The sequence below is a fragment of the Diabrotica virgifera genome, chromosome 4 (assembly GCF_917563875.1).
Source record: "Diabrotica virgifera virgifera chromosome 4, PGI_DIABVI_V3a".
Lineage (NCBI taxonomy): Eukaryota > Metazoa > Arthropoda > Insecta > Coleoptera > Chrysomelidae > Diabrotica > Diabrotica virgifera.
Window position 1 is genome coordinate 243,764,012 of NC_065446.1, and position 21,557 is coordinate 243,785,568.

The window sequence follows — 21,557 nt, forward strand, 5'->3', positions numbered from 1 at the left end:
CCTGTATCTTGAAAATGGATGGGGTTACAAAAAATTTTTATTAAGCGAATCCCAATTATTTTTCAGTTTTTACCTATTCTAGTGACGGTGTTACCTTTTTTGAAAAATATGTATAAAATTATATCAAAAAACGAAAAAAAAAAAACCCGAAAAAATGCAGTTTTTTATTTTTAAAGGGGCGTTTCACCAAATTTAAAAATTTGGAAAAATTTAGGATGAAACAATGTGTAAAAATACACGTTATATATTTTTTTCGTGAAAACGAATGTCTTAGTTATTTTTTTATACTCATTTAAAATTTTAAAATCGTTCTAAAATTTAAATTTACCGCCAAAAATTAAAAAAAAAGAATGTGTGTGTACTTTGTACGCACGTAAGAAGTTATACTTCTATTATAATATAATTTCAACGAAATAAATATACCTACTTAACAGTTACAATACAAAAAATTAACAATAATTACCAAAAATGAACCAAAACTTAACAATGCCAAATATTAAAAAAAAAAGAAAAAAATATGAATCGTCCGGGATTTGAACCCGCAATCTTGCGATTTTTTGATCTCTGGTCCAATGCTCTACCAACAAGGCCATCAAGCCGCATGCTACTTACCTTTCAGATATACATAATTATACATCACGGTGACAAGTGAAATATAAAAATAAATGTTTTATTATTTTACGCCCAAGGAAGACAAATCCAAAGACACAAAATTATAATAAAAAACCTTTTAAACCACCTTTTTCAAATTGCGCAAGTTGTATTATTAATATTAATGTTAATAAATAAAATATAAATATTTTGACGTTTCACAATTTGACAATTCACTTTTAACTGCAGTGCCTTAAAATTTTTAAAGCACTAGTGCCTTAAAGTAGCATTTTTAACGCTCCTATGGAGTCCTAAAAGTTGCATTTTTAACACGTTTGTAGAAAAATATATTTAAAAACACTAATATATTCTTTACGCACCTTTTCTGGACTGATACATATATAAATTAAAACATTTTGAAGTATAACTTCAAAAATATACTATGAAAACTATTTAAAAATTCAGTATAACTATTAACTAACCTTTGTTGTTTCTCTTCCCACAAATTTTAAAACGCAACAACCATACATAACCAAACCGTCAACCGTCCAAACCTTAGAATATAAAAAAACAGGAAGGAGTCTTTCATATATCAACAACACCTTAAATTTCTAGCGGAACCGGCCATCTTGAACGTCTGTGGATGACTCATAAGTTTTTGTCAACGAGGTAGAAGGTGTTTGTGTATTGGATCAGCTGTGTGCATAGGCGTCCCATCTGGTAAAGCTCCTGTATATGCAATCAATTAACTGAAGTTATTAGTATAATAAAATGTTATTTAACTGACGTTTCAACAAAATATTATATTAATACGTATTTTCTCTTGATCTGTAGCTGTTTGTAAAATCAAAGATGTAATAAAATCGTTAAGAATTTCTTTTCTTCCCTCTTTCAAAGGTACGTCACTGGAGATAGAAAGCAAATCTGACAGCTGATCGCCAGTTGTAACCTCCTTCCTGGCTCGTAGTCATTTCGCATTGTACTCCTTCCTGATTTATTTTATATTCTAAGGTCCAAACCACAGCTGCGCTACAGCTGCCATATTGGATAATTTTTGACATGTCATTTGAACATCCAATCAGAACAAAGTTATAATGCGCATGCGCCGGGATCGTAGGTTTTAACATATAAAAATTCACCCTCATATCGCGCGTAAAGAAGTATAACTTCAAGAAAAATTTTCGGACAGAAGTTTTTAAAGCTTACAACTTGTTTATTTAAAGTTTTTCGCTAGTTCTCGATGCGGCTGAGATAAAAAATAAAAACATAAAAACCCTAATTAGGCTCTAGGTGGGTCACATGACCACCTAGGGGGCTAAAAATTTCAGAAAGTTAGTTTCACTATATATGTTAAACGGTAACCTATATTGAATTCGAATCGAGTTGGGGGCACTTTTCATCATCTTACCCGGCTAGGCCCTTTACAACAAATCTTTATGTTATAGTATTTTTATTTACTTGTAATGTTAGAAATATTATTTCTAACAATTATTAAAGCTATTTTTTTCTCACCAAAGCCATAAATTCCAAGAAAAGAAGAAGAAAAAAGAAAAAAAAGAAAAAATAAACCTACGCATTACCACACCCTTCCTCGAGGCACTTACGAGTGGAAAGTTATGTTGCAAAATTGTTCATCAAGTTATCATGAAAAAGGATAAAATGTTAGATTTTTTCTAACGGCGCGACTGCTCGCGGGTTAATGTTATACACCTTGCATCTCCGTCGTATATCTGTACTTCTAGCTCTGTCCTATAGAGTCTTACCATGGATTTTTCGAAGGGTTTTCATTTCCGCTGTTTCGAGCAATCTTTTTGTCCTCTCTGTGTCGGGTCGTGTTTCTGCCGCGTATGTAATTATTGATCTGATGACTGTTTTGTAAATTTTGCCTTTCATTTCTTTTCGGATATTTTTATTTCTCCATATTGTGTCATTCGGGCAACCTGCGGCTCTGTTTGCTCTATTCACTTGATCTTCCACTTCTGTTTCGAGCCTTTAGTAGCTAGATAGTGTGATGCCTAGCTATTTAAAGTCCATCACTTATTCTATTATCTGACCTTCTAGCTCCAATTTACATCTTATTGGATCTGCTGTTATTCATATAACCATGCATTTTGTCTTTGGTGAGGAAATTAACATGTTACATTTTCTGGCGATTATGTTGAATTGGTGCAGCATACGTTGTAAACCATCTTCACTTTGAGAGATTACTATTGCATCGTCCGCATAGCAGATTATTTTAAGTTGTTTTTCTCCCATTTGGTATCCTTTTTTAGTTCTTAATTTTTTTATTATTTCGTCCATGATCAGGTTGAACAATAAAGGATTCAAGGAATCCCCATGTCTTATCCCATTACCGGCTTCAATTGGGTCAGTTATTTAATCGTCCACTTTTACTTTTATTGTGTTATTCTGGTAGATGTTTTCGATCGTTTTAATTATTCCTAGAGGTACCTCTCTCGAATAACAAATGGATAACGTCCTTTAATGTGACCCTGTCAAATGCTTTCTTAAGGTCCACGAAACATAAATATGCCGGTTTGTTGCATTCCAACGATTTCTCTTGAACTTGCCTCATTATAAATATAGCGTCAGTGCATGACCTTCCCAACCTAAAACCTTGTTGTTCTTCTGCTAATGTTATAATTTCATTCAATTTGTTTGTTATCACTTTGGTTGTTAATTTTAATGTTGTGTTTAATAAGTTAATTCCTCTGTAATTCTCCGGGTCCGATTTGTCTCCTTTTTTGAAGAGAGGTATTAGGATGCTTGATCTCCATTCTTGTGGTATTATGTTTTGTTCTATTATTTTTTGTATTAGTTTTAATAGTTGTTTAGTTAGATCTTGTCCTCCGTACTTTAGGAGTTCGTTCGATATTCTGTCCTCTCCTGGAGATTTTCTATTTTTAATTTTCTTAATGCTTCCTTTACCTCTCCCTCCTCGATGTTTATTTCTTCGTTTGTTGTAACTTCAGGTGATGGTGGTTCATTATCGTCGCCTTTAGCAAATAGAGATCGGAAGTAGTCTGCCCATGTTTCCTTCTGAATGTGTTTCGCTTTTATTAATTCGTTCATCTCCTTTATTTGCCTACTGATCATTCTCCATACTTCTTTTTGTGTTCCGTAGAAGTCGTGTTCCATCTGTTTTGAGAAACTCTGCCCAGTGCTCCCTTTTTATTTGCCTCACTAAAGTATTCGTGTCAGTTTGTAAACACCACAATTGTTCTTTATGTATTTGCTTAAGTTGTTAGTTCTGAAAGCTGGTGTTATTCCTTTTTTTATGTTTAAGGTATTTTTGTTGTTGATATATTGCCTGTATATCTGATAGAGCAGAAGATACTGGGTTTTTTCTGTGGAGGTGAAAAGTCTAATTTCAGGGCTTTCTTATGGAGCTTTTAGTTTAATATTGTGTTAATTGTTTGTTCGTTGTACCCATTGTTTACTGCTAATTGCTTAATGGTGTTTAATTATATCTCGAGGTTAGATTTTGACATGGGATTTCTGTCAATCTATGTAACATGTTATGGTAGGCTGCTAACTTGTGTTGTGTAGGATGGGATGATTAATTTCGATACTGACACAACTATACACTCTGCCAAAACAGCTGTAGTGACATTAAGTTATACATTTTGTGGAATTTACATATAAATTTTGTGGAAGTTTTGTAAACAAAAGTTTTCAGTGTTTGTTTTTTTGTTAGATTATAGATATTATAATTTTATTCATTTAAACCGACTGTCTTTTTCCAGAGCCTATCAAAATGAGCTTGTTTCTTACCCTCTTGGGTTACGGGATGGCTCTACTTCTCGTGGCAGCAGTATCATTCTACGCCTATTTCCTGTATTCCTACACATACTGGTCTAAAAAAGGAGTACCATATCTAGAGCCAAAGTTTCCATACGGAAACTGTACTAGTCTTTTGGCTAAGGTGAAAGGATATTCTGTAGGAATGGTAGACAGCTGCTACAAGAAAATGAGGGAGCAAGGATGGAAAGTTGGAGGCTTCTTCACAATAGCCAGACCGACACTCTTGGTATTGGATCCTGAATATGTTAGAGATATTTTGGTAAAGGTAAGAATAATTAAATATTAAAAATATTTATTTTAACTTGTTTGACACTTGTTAACAATGTAAATTCAAAAAAAAAAATTAATATATTTTTATTAACCGTAAAAGGTTACTTCAATAGTTAATACAAAGGAGTTCTGATTTGAGAAATGATTTAAACTTATTTAATAATAGTCCAGGGCGCATCTGTTTTGAGATGGACGTTGAGAGGTGACAAATTTTTTTGCAGAAATTGCCTAAAACTCAAATAATAATATTTGAGTTATCCTCCCACTCAAAATGGTCCGGAACATTGTTTAAATAATCAAAATGTCAAAATATGAAGGAAAAATTCGAATTTTTTATTGGTTTTTTGATTATAACTTTAAAACTATTCATTTATGAGAAAAGTTGTACTGACATAAAAGTTGCGTAATAAAATTTTCTACAATACAGAATTGATTAAAAATTTATAAAATAGTCACGCTTGTTGCAAAATAGCAATAATTGCGAAAAAATCCATACACAAACAAGTATCTGCATTTTACGTTTTTCAACCATTTATGCTACACTTAGGACCCTCATATTTTACCCAGAAAAACTTTGTGACATAGTAAAACAGCTCTGTAAATTTCATTAAGATCGGTTTAACAGAGTTTGCAAAATAAATTTTGCAATCCAGCTTTCGCAAAAAAAACTCATTTATTTAAATGTTGCAGGACTGAAAATAAAGCAGATAGCAGGTTGAAAATTTTTTTGCTTATAGAAGTGTACTGTACCTTTCTTTTGGAATTTACAAAACTAAAATCGATTAACTACCACGGCGTCAGAAAATTATTTAAATAAACATTAATTTTTGGTACTACGCGCAGGACAGCGGGGTTCAATTCACACAAGTTGATTTCCACCAAAATTTCTTCCAATCTTTATTGAATATATTATTTTCTTACTCTATATTTTGTTGTATTTTAATATTTTAATTCCACAAAAATCAAACTAATTTTATTATTGTTTGTGAAATATTGTTTAAACAATTGCATATGTTTAAAAATAATAAACTTTTATTCCCTAAGTTAAAATATATGAACAAAGAAAGTTTTTGCTACAAAAACTATTATTTCAAAGGATAGAGTATTTGTTTTAATTTTGCAATAAACAAATTTATTTATTTATATCGAAATTTAATAAAAATTAAAATGTATCAGTCATTATCAAAGGTCATTGGAATGCCCAATCAGAGCAAACTATCCGTTGTCCTGCGCGTAGCACCAATAATTAATGTTTATTTAAAAAAATTCCTGACGCCGTGGTAGTTAATCGATTTTAGTTTTGTAAATTCCTGATACACTTCTATGCGCAAAAAAAAAATTCAACTTGCTATCTCCTTTATTTTTAGTCCTGTAACATTTAAAAAAAATGATTTTTTTTGCGCAAGCTGGATTGCAAAATTTATTCTGCAAAATCTATTGAACCGTTCGTAATGAAATTTACAGTATTATTTTATTGGATCGTAATGTTTTCTGAGTGAAACATGAAGGTCCTAAGTGTAGCATAAATGGTTGAAAAACGTAAAATTCGAATACTTGTTTTTGTATGGTTTTTTTCCCAATTATTGCTATTTTGCAACAAGGATGACTATTTCCTAAATTCTTAACTAATTTTATATTGTAGGAAATTTAATTACGCAACTATTATACCAGTACAACTTTTCTCGGAAATGAATACTTTTAAAGTTATAATCAAAAAACGAAGAAAAAAATCGAATGTTTCCTTAATTTTTTGACATTTTGATTATTTAAACAATTTTCCGGATCTTCTTGAGAGGGAGGATAACTCAAATATTATTATTTGAGTTATTTTCAAGCAATTTCTGCAAAAAAATTTGAGTCACCCCTCAACGTCCAAATGTACTAATATTTTTACAGATGCGCCCTGGTCTATAAAGGTTTATCTTCCACATCACTTTTTTAACAATTATTATATAATAAAACAACTTCAAATTATTTGATAAAGTCTTGTTAACTTTTAAACATTTTTAGTTTTTGCAGATAGGAACTTGTGTACTTAGTTGACTGTTTTTTATGTGAGTTAGAACCTTGTTAACTTATCAACATTTAAAATTCTCTCAGATAGAACCTTGTAAATTTCGTATTTCGGCCACCTAATTTTTGTTGGTGCTAGTATTAAGGTGAAGAACATAAAATAGAACCGTTACAAAAAAATCTCAGTTTGGACAAAAATTGAAGATAGACCCTTGTTATTCTGATGTAACGAAATTCTGCATATAAATGGCCAATTTTGGGCATTTAACAGAATATATGCTGCATCGGAAAAACAGTAACAGAAGGATCTAAAATATTTAAGTGGTCCTAACACCATTCACATTTCCTCAAGATTTTTCTTTCAATGAAGATGGAATGATTTTGGCGTTTGTTTAGTCACGCATAAAGACATGCCTTTTATTCAATAACTGACCTGATGCACGATTTGTATGTGTGTAAGAGAGAGATAGATGAGAAAACCAAAGCTATACCAAATAACAGAGGAGATTCAATTCGCCAGGAAGACGTTAAGTCACCAAAGGTAGGTATTCACATTGGAACTGAAAACATGTTCAAAGACATTAACTGGGTAGAAAAAGGAATAAATGTGAATTGAAGGATACTGAGTCATTTGAGATACGCTGACGACATTGTAATATTCGCTACAAGTTTCGAAGAATTACAGACCATGATGACGCAACTACTTTAAGCTAGGAAAAAAGTATGTCTTAAAATGAACTTCGAAAAAACAGAAATAATGACGAATACACCGAACATTAGAAAAATAACGTTGAACGGCATAAATTTAGAAACAACAAGCGAATACATCTACCTGGGACAGATAATGAAAGTTAACAAAGAAAAACAAGCTGCCGAAATTACCAGAAGAATATGGTTAGCGTGGGCAGGATTTGAAAAACTGAGTTGGAACTTGAAAAGCACTAAAAGAGAACAATATTTGAAAACCAGTGTTTACGATCAGTGTCTCCTTCCTATACTCACGTATGACCGACATTCGTGGATACTCACTAAGGCCAATATGGATAAGATAGTAAAGGCACAAAGAGCAATGGAAAGATCAATGATTGGGGTGAGATTTATCGACCAAAAAAAAAACAAAACAAATGGATTAGAAGCAAAACCAAAGTAAAAGACGCAGGAGAACATGCTGCCAAATTAAAACGGAGCTTAGCCGGACACAATACCTGACTGAAGGATAAAAAATAGTATCACGAAATACAACAATAGAAACCATGGTTAGGAAGGAGAAGCATAGGAAGGCCACAAATAAGATGGGCTGATGACATTAAGAAGATTGAAGGACACAACTGGAAGCAAATGGCGCAAAATAGAAAATGGATTGAAATGACGGCGACCTATGTCCAAAGTTGGATTACATAAGGTTGAAAAAGAAGAAGAAGGAGAAGGAGAGTTTTTCTCCAAGGAGTACTATCTGACTCCTTGCATGTTCATACCGGATGCTGATGGTATATCTGAATAAAATGAATTGAATTTTGGTAGGATGGAGAGTAACTCTCGATTTATTGCACCACTTCACTATTTTGGCTGCCACTGCTTGCTTTATATGCGGTTATTTTGAAATTGATAAATACAGGCAAATTTTACTAAATCATTTTTGATAAAAATGTTAAAGTATATGCACCGTCATTATTAGCACAAAATAAATCAGTAATTGAGAAAATCGGCACTTAAAACGTCTTAAAAAATCAATTAAAAATCAATTGTAGCATTTATATATTCATGAGTATTTTTATTTACATATAATGTATAAAATTGTGATGAAGGTCAATCATATAAATTAAAACAATTTGATATAAGACAAATTACGTACAATGTAAACTTTTATGAATTACTCAGGCAATATCTTAAATAATATAACGAAGGTTTAACCTTAACATAGTCTAAGTAATGACACAATTTTTGTTATTTTTGTCATTTATTTTTCAACATTAACCACTTTTCGCTTTAATAGTTATTTTTCTATTCTCATACTATATCAATAATTATGATGCCACTACCTGTATCATAATGAACTTCATTATGATACAGATTTTCATTACGATACAGATTTTTAACCAGTAGAATCGCGATATGGCATTCGCGATAAGGTGGCACACGCGTAGTGGCCAATGGCGAGTCAAATACATACGCTTTGACAGTTCTCAATATGTAAACAAACTGTCAAACTGACAAACTACTTCATTTGTTTGCGTTACAAAATTAATAAAGGGCCTAGCCGGGTAAGATGATGAAAAGTGCCCCCAACTCGATTCGAATTACATATAGGTCACCGTTTAGCATATATAGTGAAACTAACTTTCTGAAATTTTTAGTCCCCTTGGTGGTCATGTGACCCACCTAGAGCCTAATTAGGGTTTTTATGTTTTTATTTTTTATCTCAGCCAAATCCAGAACTAGCGAAAAACTTTAAATAAAAAAGTTGTAAGCTTTAAAATGTTCTGTTCGAAAAAATTTATTTTTTTAATTTTTGGCGGGAAATTTAAATTTTAAAACGATTTTAAAATTTTAAATGAGTATAAAAAATAGCTAAGACATTCGTTTTCACGAAAAAAATATATAACGTGTATTTTTGCATAGTGTTTACCACTGAATTTTTTCAAATTATTAAAATTGGTGAAACGCACATTTACAAATAAAAAACCTCATTTTTTCGGTTTTTTTTCGTTTTATGATACAATTTTATACATATTTTTCAAAAAAGGTAACACCGTCACTAGAATATGTAAAAAACTAAAAAATAATTGGGATTGGCTTAATAAAAAATGTTTGTAATGCCATCCATTTTCAAGATACAACAGTTTCAAAGAAAACAAAATTTTACACATTTTTTACGATTTTGTCGAAACTACTGGCAACATTGTAATAAAATTTGGCAAGTTTTAAGAGATAGTTGTTGTGCATTTTTTGACATGCAATTAAGAATTTTATATTTATCATTGGCGCGCATAGGGGTAATGGTCTGAACTTTTTAAAGAAAAAAGATAGTACGCCACTGACATATTTCAAATTAACAATCGTTTTTGAATTCCTCATTCAATTTGTAACAAAAAATCTGTCTTCCTATTTTTTCATATTCGAATGCTTTGGAAGCGTTAAGATATTTTATTATTTGCAGCAAAACGACGCCTTGTATGAAAAAATGAGAAGATAGTTTTTTATCGCAAATTGAACGAGGAATTTAAAAATGATTGTTAATTTGAAATATGGCAGTAGCGTACTATCTTTTATCTTTGAAAAGTTCAGACAATTACCCCTAAGCGCGCCAATGATGAATATCAAATCCTTAATTGTATGTCAAAACATGGACAATAACTACCTCTTAAAACCCGTTAAGTTTTATTACAATGTTGCCAGTAGTTTCGTCAAAATCAAAAAATGTGTAAAATTTTGTTTTCTTCAACGACCTGTATATTGAAAATGGATGGCGTTACAAAAAATTTTTATTAAGCAAACCCCAATTATTTTTCAGTTTTTTACCTACTCCAGTAACGGTGTTAACTTTTTTGAAAAATATGTATAAAATTGTATCAAAAAACGAAAAAAAAAACCCGAAAAATGCGGTTTTTTAATTTTAAAGGTGCGTTTCACCAATTTTAAAAATTTTAAAAAATTCAGGGTGAAACATTAGGCAAAAATACACGTTATATATTTTTTTCGTGAAAACGAATGTCTTAGTTATTTTTTTATACTCATTTAAAATTTTAAAATCGTTCTAAAATTTAAATTTGCCGCCAAAAATTAAAAAAAAAATTTTTTCGGACAGAACTTTTTAAAACTTACAACTCTTTGATTTAAAATTTTTCACTAGTTCTCGATGCGGCTGAGATAAAAAATAAAAACATAAAAAGCCTAATTAGGCTCTAGGTGGGTCACATGTCCACCTAGGAGGCTAAAAATTTCAGAAAGTTAGTTTCACTATATATGCTAAACGGTGATCTATATGGAATTCAAATCGAGTTGGGGGCACTTTTCATCATCTTACCCGGCTAGGCCCTTTGAATATATTTTTTGTTGTGAATGATCATAGAAAAAATCGTGTATACAACTTTCATTTAATTATCATTATGATGTTCGTACTCTATACTTTATACGAAACTCGCCGCTAGGCGGCTCGTTTCGGCTTTGGCCGCTAGGCGTCTTTGAATTGTGACATATCGTTTCGCTTCATCTACTAAAGAATTTTTAAGGCTTCAATATTACAGTTTTCTTTAGAAAAAGTAAAGGCATAATACATTTTCCAATGCAAGTGCAAACACAAAAATGAAATTTTTTGAGTTAATACATTTTTGAACGGGATGTACGAAATAAATTATAATTATTGTAATATTTCAATACATATGATTTTTATAGAAAAATTCAAGTCCTTAGTTTGTTCTTATTTGCGTTGTTTTGTTTGTTAATCAAGCTGTTTGTATCTCAGTGGCGCCGGTCAGAGTCGGCAGGGTCGGCAGTGCCGATCCATACATTTATAGATATGTATTTTTTAATATTTAATTTAATCAGAGTTGATGTCATTTGTATCTGTGAAATAAAAAAAATCTGTCAGATAATACAGACTGAATTTTATTCATGGTTTTTTAAAGGATTCGGCCAATCCGAGCGTTAAGTGATCCCTGCGCATAAGAGACTTTTCAAAAAATGAATGATCCGAGCCATTTATCTGACTGTTTTCGGCAAGCCGACCCCAGCTCATCTCGAGCTTGACGATTTACACGTAACTAAAACTCAACAAAATACGAGTCGAAGAGCAACCAAACGTATATTTTCTCTCCGTAGGCATTAAGCGGCAGGTACGGCACATTTAAATCTGTTTAATTTCGAAGCATCGGCAGAAATTGTAAAAAATAATCACGCCGTTTTACGTTGTTTAATTGACATATTGTAATTTCTTTAAGTTGTCAGTAATAATTGACATATTGTAATTTTTTTAAGTTGTCAGGAATTATCATTTACGGGACATGATGAATAGGAGCATTCGTTAAATGAAAGTAATTTTAGAGAAATAATAAAATTGTTTAAGAAATACGATTTGAAATTTTCCAATTTTTTTTCTGATTCAGAGATATTTAGCGGCGTCTAAAACAGTACAGAATGAACTAATATAATCAATTAGTTACATTTTGAATAACGTTATTGAATCTGAGATTCTGAAAACCATTTGCTTTTCGCTAGAAGTAGATGAAACTTCTGATTATCATGTCATTCACAACTATCAATTGTTGCTCGATAGGCGTTACGTAGTAATATTTATGAGAGGTTTTTAGGTTTTACAGACGTCAGTAAAAGCAATAAGGCAGAATATATTTTTGGTGTTTTAAAGGACAGATTAAAATTTTTGGATATCAAAAATAAATTGGTAAGGCAAATTTACGACGGCGCTGCCGTGATGTCCGGTGAATTGAATGGTCTCCAGGCAAAAGAATATTTACTCACTGTCATGCGCATAGAATGAATATAGTTTTGCAGGATACGTGTAAAAAAATTAAAGAATATCGTCTTTTCTTACCATTTTAGCTCGCCTAAACGAACTACTGTTTTAGAACAATTTGTTTCGAAAAAAATGCAAACAGTTTGTCAGACGCGATGAAATTTTAAATCTCGGTTAGTTTTCACTGTAGCAGATTTTCGTGAACAGCTTTTTGGAAGTTTTTTATTTTATTATCGAAGGCGACGATTTTGAAAGCGGTGATATCTCGATACGTGAAGCAATCGGTTTGAGAACTTTATTAAATGATTACTCTTTTAATATTCTTTTAAATATTTTTAAGAAAGTGTTTACCCAAACCCATTTGATATTCATTGTTGTTCAAAATCAGTCAATTGTCATTATTTATTCCAAAAATAAAATAAGAAAGCTGTTGCAAAATCTCAGAGATTTTCGTAATGATTATTTTCCAATATATACGCAATGACGTTTTGGATTCGCTTGATATTTTCGAAACACCCCAAAAAAGCCAAAGGCATGATACATATCTCGAAAAACAAGTATCTATATTTTGAAATTTTGGATACCTGCTATTATGCAAATAGATACTCGTTTTTGGAAGTTTGAAGATTTGCCAATTTTTGACCTGCAAATATGTATAATTTTATATAGTAAGTACTGCAATTCACTACAACAAACTGTTCATAAATTCTCTTATTACCGCTAACTTGTGCCTCAAATGAACGGGATTTCTCTTGTCTCAAAATAATCAAAACATATTGTCGAAACACTATGACACAAGAGAGAATGTCAAGTAAACCAAACAAAAAAAAACAAAAAGATCTCCTATGATGATTTAAGCCTTTTAATTAGATGGTATACCTGTATGAGGAGACAAAAAAATCTTGCCGACCCTGGTTCTAAGGCCACGAGCCGCCACTATTGTATCGGTCAATTGTTTTCAATAGAAAAAAAGAATGTGTGTGTACTTTGTACGCCGTAAGAAGTTATACTTCTATTATATGATTTCAACGAAATTAATATACTTTAAACAGTTGATTTATATTTTATTTAAATATTAAACTAATTTATACTTACTACTTCTCAAAATTTTTTATTAAAACAGTGCCAAAAATTAAAAGAATAAAAGAATAAAACACACACAAACACATTGAAAAATGCCACAAATGATTTCTGAACAATAATTTTAACTAAATACGTATTTTCTGAAAATAAAATTATATAATAAATATACTTACAATCATAAAATGTATAAAAAAATAATGTGTGTACTCTGTACGCACGTAAGAAGTTATACTTCTATTATATGATTTCAACGAAATCAATATATTTTAAACAGTTTATTTATATTTAATTTAAATATTAAACTAATTTTAATACTTACAACTTTCCAAAAATTTTTATTAAAACAATACCAAAAATTAAAAAAATAAAAGAATAAAACACACACAAATACATTGAAAAATGCCACAAAGAAATGATTTCTGAATAATAATTGTTGCCAAAAATTTTAATTAAATACGTATTTTCTGAAAAAAATTAAATAATAATATACTTACAATCATAAAATGTATAAAAAAAATAAAAAAAATAATGACTTGCAATGGGGCTCGAACCCGCTTCCCGTCGATCCTGCCGAACGAAAGTCAAAGCGATTTCCCACTGCGCCACCTTCGCGTACCTATATGTCATATGGGAATATACACCAACTGAACGTTTACACCATACACTTTTTGACATTTTGTTTATTTATATGAATTTAATCAAATTATTAGTTTGATTTGTAGAAGATTTGTAGAAAGTTTGTTCGAAATCAGATTATGTAAATTAAAGCATTGCCTACTAATAGGTAAGTACATTATTTTTTTACATTTTCCAAATAGGTATAAAGATAATTTTTTATTGCAATACAACTGAAACATTTAGAATTGCGTACCTGTGGCTTTTCAAAACTATTTAAAAAGTCACTACAATTATAAATTTGATTTTATTTCTGTCCTTACAACAATAAAAACTAATATATACAACATTTTTGTTTACCGATAACCTCCATATTGAACAATTATTGACAGATCATTTCAACACCCAATCAGATCCCGTATAACGACTAATACCATACTGTCGGTGTGCGCATGCGCCCAGTAAAATAAAAATTCACTCCCAATCGCGCCTAAAGAAGTATAACTTCAAAAAATAAAAAAATAAAAGTTTCTATTGGGGTTCGAACCCGCTTATCAGCGCAGTTAGTATTGAAATTCATTCACCTTAAACGTGAATGACGGAGACCATGCGTCATCATGTGCAAATCTCAACTAACTAAACGATTTAAACTTTTGACAGTTCTGAATTAAATCAAATTATTTAGAATTGAAATATTAAAATATGTACAACAAAACAAGGGTAGGCCAAAACTTAGATGGAAAGATGGTGTAGATGAGGATGGGAGAAAAATAGGCGCAGCAAACTGATAATGATTGGCAATGGATAGGACTGACTGGCGTAATAGACTTGGGAAGGTCGAGGCTCTCTCATAGGGCTATAGCACCATTGAGGATGACAACAAAACATAGAGGAAGAAAACAATATATTAGGTGAATATTGATAGAAATTTTGATGGTAATCAAATTATGTAAATCAAAGCATTACATACTATGTATTTTAGTAGGTTCTTTTTAAATTTTTTAATTAGGTGTAGGTACCTATGAAATTTTTTATTAGGATACTGAAACATTTACAATTATTATGTACTTGTCGCTTTTAAAAACTATTTAAAAAGTCACTACAATTATAAACTTTTTCTCTGCCATCACAACAATAAAAACTAATATGAATATACACAACATTAATTGGTTTATCCAAAATCTCCATATTGAACAATTATTGACAGATAATTTTAACACCCAATCAGATCCCGTATAACGTTTATACCATACTGTCGGTGTGCGCATGCGCCCAGTAAAATCAAAATTTTTACCCTCGTACCTAAAGAAGTATAACTTCAAAAAATTTTCCGCTAAATTTTAAGTAATAATATTTCTTCTTTTTCAGGACTTCAGTAACTTCGTAGACAGAGGATTTTATTACGTCAAGCATGATAAGATATCAGAAAGTCTCTTCGTAGTGGACGAAACAAATTGGAAAAATATTCGAACAAAACTAACCCCTACATTCACGACAGGAAAAATGAAAATGATGTTTCCTCTTATAACCCACGCATGTGGACAAATGACGAAATTCATGGAACAATTGGCCGAAAAGAAACAAGACATCGATATTAGAGAGGTTAATCTTATCCATAAAACTCTTATACATTTTTATATGTTTCATGATTTTACCTTCTGTTATAAGTAGTGTAACAATAGGGATGCTTACTCCGAAGGGGGTTGGGGCTAATTGATAGGTAACTACTAACAGATAAGGTAACTGATAACTGATAAATATTAAAAAAAATAGTAAATCCTTTATAAAAGTGAAGTAAAAGTCAGACTTACTCTCAATCTTTATTATAACTTCCGACGACCGGTTTCGCTCTTTAAAATTTGTAGAGCATCTTCAGGTCAAAGGTAACAAGTTACAAAATGCTACAAATAAACAAAAACCAGAGTTAGGATATTGTCTGGTTGTAAAAGATGCTAAAGATCCATAAGATCAAGCCAATGTTGAATAACATACATAAAAGTAGCGAAATAGCATACCAATGCACATACATGCAATCATGGGGGGGTGGTAAGACTTCCCCCAAGCGCACAAACATGTGCAGAAGTATGCTATATATAATCATGCAATTATAACGTGTCGTACTTACATTCGGATACAAGGTGCTACCAACTCAGTATTCATTATCATGGTGTTTCTCTTAAAGTTATGTTAACGGGATATGGTGGAATAGACGGAGGATGCAGCAAAGGTAAACAAATTTATGGGATTTAGGAATTCTTGAGGGTGATGAGATAGTTGGTGTAAGTCAACCAACAAATATGTGCCTGTTATAATGTTTGTGTAGATCAAATTAGTGAATGACATATATACAATTTTAATGTGTGTTGATTTTAAAGATTTTGTTTTAATTGACAACGTTTGGATCACAAATGTAGCGAGTACTTATTGTATATGTCAGAACTGGATGTGCAGTTGCAAACTGAATATTTAAGGTCCGTACTTGATCTTTGACGAGTACTGCTCGTGTAGGATTATTGTTCGCATAAGAGTAGGTAGATCGAAAGCTTCAAATTGTAGTTAAAATGCTATATTAGCAGTCATATAATAAAAAGCAATAAAAGTAAAAATGTGAATGTGAATTAAAATGTGAATTAAAACAACAATGTAGGTAAATAAAACATTATAAATTAAAGGGTGGAGAATTGGAATAGAAAGTAAATAGGAATATAAATGTAGTAAGAAGTAATTGGTTGTGAATGGCAACTATGTTTTAAGTGATATAAGCTAAGGATAGATATTAATAATCTATCCTTATATCTATATTATTAATCTAGTGATATAAGCTAAGGATAGATATTAAATATCTATAGATTATTAATATCTATCCATAGCTTATATAACTTAAAACATAGTTGCCATTCACAACCAATTACTTCTTACTACATTTATATTCCTATTTACTTTCTATTCCAATTCTCCACCCTTTAATTTATAATGTTTTATTTACCTACATTGTTGTTTTAATTCACATTTTAATTCACATTCACATTTTTACTTTTATTGCTTTTTATTATATGACTGCTAATATATCATTTTAACTACAATTTGAAGCTTTCGATCTACCTACTCTTATGCGAACAATAATCCTACAGCAGAACTCGTCAAAGATCAAGTACGGACCTTAAATATTCAGTTTGCAACTGCGCATCCAGTTCTGACATACACAATAAATACTCGCTACATTTGTGATCCAAACGTTGTCAATCTTACATATACTAATAAATAGAATTCTTTAATATATAAATATATATAAAATTAAAACAAAATCTTTAAAATCAACACACATTAAAATTGTATATATGTCATTCACTAATTTGATCTACACAAACATTATAACAGGCACAGATTTGTTGGTTGACTTACACCAACTATCTCATCACCCTCAAGAATTCCTAAATCCCATAAATTTGTTTACCTTTGCTGCATCCTCCGTCTATTCCACCATATCCCGTTAACATATCTTTAACAGAAACATCATGATAATGAATACTGAGTTGGTAGCACCTTGTATCCGAATGTAAGTACGACACGTTATAATTGCATGATTATATATAGCATACTTCTGCACATGTTTGTGCGCTTGGGGGAAGTTTTACCACCCCCCATTATTGCATGCATGTGCATTGGTATGCTATTTCGCTACTTTTATGTATGTTATTCAACATTGGCTTGATCTTATGGATCTTTAGCATCTTTTACAACCAGACAATGTCCTAACTCTGGTTTTTGTTTATTTGTAGCATTTTGTAACTTGTTACCTTTGACCTGAAGATGCTCTACAAATTTTAAAGAGCGAAACCGGTCGTCGGAAGTTATAATAAAGATTGAGAGTAAGTCTGACTTTTACTTCATTTAAAATGAACTCTCACATGCAACCCATTCAAGACCTTTATAAAAGGTATATATTTAAAATCCCTAAAAAGGGCTACATCACAATCACATAACTAGTTTTCGACTGGTTTACCAGTCATCATCAGTGCTTACGTGAAGTTTACATGCTAACCACCAAGATATAGTTTAACAAAAATATGTGGGTCAAAATTTTCTGCCAGACTTTCACCATGTACTCAAGTCACACCACAGCTCAGATGTTACCTGGGGCATAATATTAAAATAGTTTAAACATCCATGCTTTAATTGGCATTTTTAACTGATGTTTCCTTAACGGACCACTTATACGGGGCTTTGATCCACATAGTTTTGTTAAACTATATCTTGGTGGTTAGCATGTAAACTTCACGTAAGCACTGATGATGACTGGTAAACCAGTCGAAAACTAGTTATGTGATTGCGATGTAGCCCTTTTTAGGGATTTTAAATATATACCTTTTATAAAGGATTTACTATTTTTTGATTTACATGGTATACAGCCAACTACAGGAAAATTTTTTCCTTGTGGATTTTTGATAAATATTTAACACAATATATAGAACTGGAATAATACCTAAGGAATGGCTCCGTTCGACCTTTATACTATGTACTTCCAAAAAAGGCAAATACAAAGGAATGCAACGAATATCGTACGATAGCTTTGATGAGTCACGCTCTGAAACTATTCTTAAAAATAATCCATAATAGGATCTATAGGAAATTAGACGTAGACATCAGTAACACTCAGATAGGATTCAGAAAAGGGCTGGGTACAAGGGAAGCTCTGTTTGCAATGAACGTTCTCTCACAAAGATGCTTAGACATGAACCAAGAAATTTACACCTGTTTTATTGATTTCGAAAAGGCCTTTGACAAAGTACAGCATGAACCACTAAGGCAAGTCCAACAAAAATATAGACAGCCGAGATATTCGAGCTATATTGGAATCAAACAGCAAATGTGAAGGTTGAGTGTAGGCTAACAGAAGAAATTCAAATCCGTGAGGAGTCCGACAGGGATGTATCTTATCGCCTATTTTATTTAATCTGTATAGTGAAGCCATCTGTCAACAAGCACTCGCGGAAGAAGATATTGGTCTGATAATAAATTGTGAGACGATCAACAATATAAGGTATGCCGACGATACGGTTCTCCTATCGGGAACGCTAGTAGAACTACAACATCTCGTTCAAAGTCTCAATATATACTGTAACAGTAACGGCTTGAAAATTAATTTGAAAAAAACTAAATTTATGGTAATCGCGAAATCAAAGAACATCAGAGCTAATCTTGTAATAGACAATACAACGATTGAGCGTGTGTCCTGTTATAAATATCTAGGTGCTTGGATCACAGACGATACTGATCAAACAAAAGAGATTAAATGCAGAATAGAAATTGCTAGATAAGTCTTTAATATAATGCGCAAACTCTTTTGCAATCGTGATATCAATATAAAGTTACGAATACGAATGCTGCGGTGTTATGTCTTTTTTACACCCTGTTATATGGAGTTAATAAGGCTTGGACACTAAAACAGTCAACCATAAAAAACATCGAAGCATTCGAGATGTGGTGTTATAGGCGCATTCTCAAAATATCATGGATGGACCACGTCACTAACACGCAAGTACTCCAAACTTTAGACAAAAGATGCGAAATTATAAATGAGATGGAATACTTGGGGTGCATTATGAGGGGTGACAAGTACGAACTTTTAAGAAATATCATGCAGCGCAAAATTAAGGGCGAAAGAAGTGTGGGAAGAAGAAAAATATCGTGGCTTCGAAATCTACGTAAATGGTTCGGGTGTAGTTCGATTGAACTTTTTAGGCACGCTGCTAACAAAGTCGCAATGGCCATAATGATTTCCAATCTACGCTAGGAGTGGCGAAGACGGTTGTGAAAAAGAAGAAGAACAGATAAGGGGGAAAGACAGTATCCTATTTTGCGTTACTTCAGATCTTGAATGACTAGGCATACACCGGAAGCCATAATAACCATCTCAAACCATGTTACTATATCTTCAAACATTCGATTCGTTTTGGGTCGTAAGAGCCTCCAGTTTCAAATCCTTTACAAAAATGGACCATTTCCCCTAGCCAGTCACGAAAGAACACAAATCATTATACGAATCCCGTACTCTAATCTGGTAACTACAATTCTTTATTGCCAGGGTAACAAATTAAACCAAACAACGCTTTCATCAGCACGCTCATATTTGAGTTTGGACCGCGTGCTTTTTTGAGTTTCTGTGGTCTTCGTGAAACTGATCTGAATTCGCTTCGGATTTGGCGCGTTCTCTTCAACCTCTGTCTATCTCACCCCGAAGCATCGAATCGGGCCACCTCGTGAATTTTTTCAGATTCCAACCATACATACATAATCGGAAACTTCTTATACCCGTAGGTGTCGAGGTGTACAAGCTCTCTTAAATTTTGTCTACAAATTTACGCCACTCTTTTCTATCTCTAGCCTGTTCCTTTGCCTCACTCCATGTCTTCCCTCTTTCTTCGAGAATCACGTTTATGCTTTTGTTCCATGTTTTCTTGGTCGTCCTCTACGGTTTTTCCCTATTTTTCTCGCTTTCTATATCTTCTTCATCTGTCTAGTTTCGTTCATTCTGATAATGTGTCCCCACCATTTCAGTTTCTTTTCTTCTACTTTAACCTTTAGTGATTTCGTTCCTAGTCCTTATCTAATGTCTTCTTTTCTTCTTCTGCCTGTTCTTCTAACACCCATCACTTTCCTCAAGTATTTCATTTCACTTGCTTGCAGTCGCTTTGTTTGTCTTTCGTCAACTAACCAGTTTTCTGCTCCATGATTAATACGGCTTAGTTCTTTTTAGTTGTCGCAGTAAAAGAGATAAGACTAATGTAATTACAACTAAATGTTATTTGGATGGTTATTATAAACAATTAAAATGGTGTTAACGTCACTCTACCCTTAATTTATTTTTACCTTCACTAATTTGTTTAACGGATAAAAATCATTTCATATCAGACTGTACAGAGTAAAAATTTACACAGTCTATATTTAAGATAATACAAAAAATACAATAAACAAAAAGACAGATATACAAAATCTTAGCATAATTTACTGCAAACTTTTTAAATTTATTTACCATTTCGGTCTAGTGAGGTTTCGGTAAAGTGCTTTTCGGTCTAATGAGTTCGGTCTAATTGTCGTGTATCGGTTAATGCAGGTTGGTACACTGTTTGGTATACTATAATTGTAGTTTTTGTTGTTATTTCTTTTCTGTTCAAGAAGTTATTGTATAGTGCATGATATAATATATTCTAGTTGCTGAGTTTATTCTGGCACTGGCACCAATCTCGTCTACTTGTGTTCCTTTATTATTCAAACTTATCCCTAAGTACTTGAATACTTCTATCTGTTCGATTACATTTCCTTCAATGTTAATGTTTATTTTTGTGTTGTTTTTTGTTACTACTACTACCATCACTTTAGTTTTCTCGGTGTTTACTGCATAGTAAAAATAATACTGCGGTTCGGCCCTGCATGGAGATAAGTAATGTTGTTCCTAACACGGGCTCCGTAAAATTGTTATTTTTAAGCGATAAAACAAAGTAATAAATTGTGAATTTGTGCCTAATTATAGTCGATAACTGTAAGTGTACAAGATTTAATTAATTTCTTTTTAAAAACGTTATGAATTTAATATATTGGGATAGTTTGTTAATTATATTATGAACAATTTCTCGTTATCAGTGACACAGTATAAAGAGGGACAGTGGACAGTAAAACCTCTTCCATGTCGGCACTTTGATCTCAAGAAGTA

The 21,557-nt window shown here is 32.0% G+C and overlaps 1 protein-coding gene across 3 annotated transcripts in view; it reads left to right on the forward strand.

The window, feature by feature from the left end:
- LOC114347172 (probable cytochrome P450 6a13) overlaps nucleotides 1-21,557 on the forward strand; it is a 152,453-nt gene that overhangs the window by 116,086 nt on the left and 14,810 nt on the right. For all 3 annotated transcript variants that reach the window (XM_050649929.1, XM_050649930.1, XM_028298186.2), the window contains exons 2-3: nucleotides 4,338-4,660; nucleotides 15,215-15,448. In XM_050649929.1, coding sequence (XP_050505886.1) covers nucleotides 4,349-4,660; nucleotides 15,215-15,448 — 546 coding nt within the window. In that variant the 5' untranslated portion in view covers nucleotides 4,338-4,348. The remainder of the gene's footprint in view (nucleotides 1-4,337; nucleotides 4,661-15,214; nucleotides 15,449-21,557) is intronic.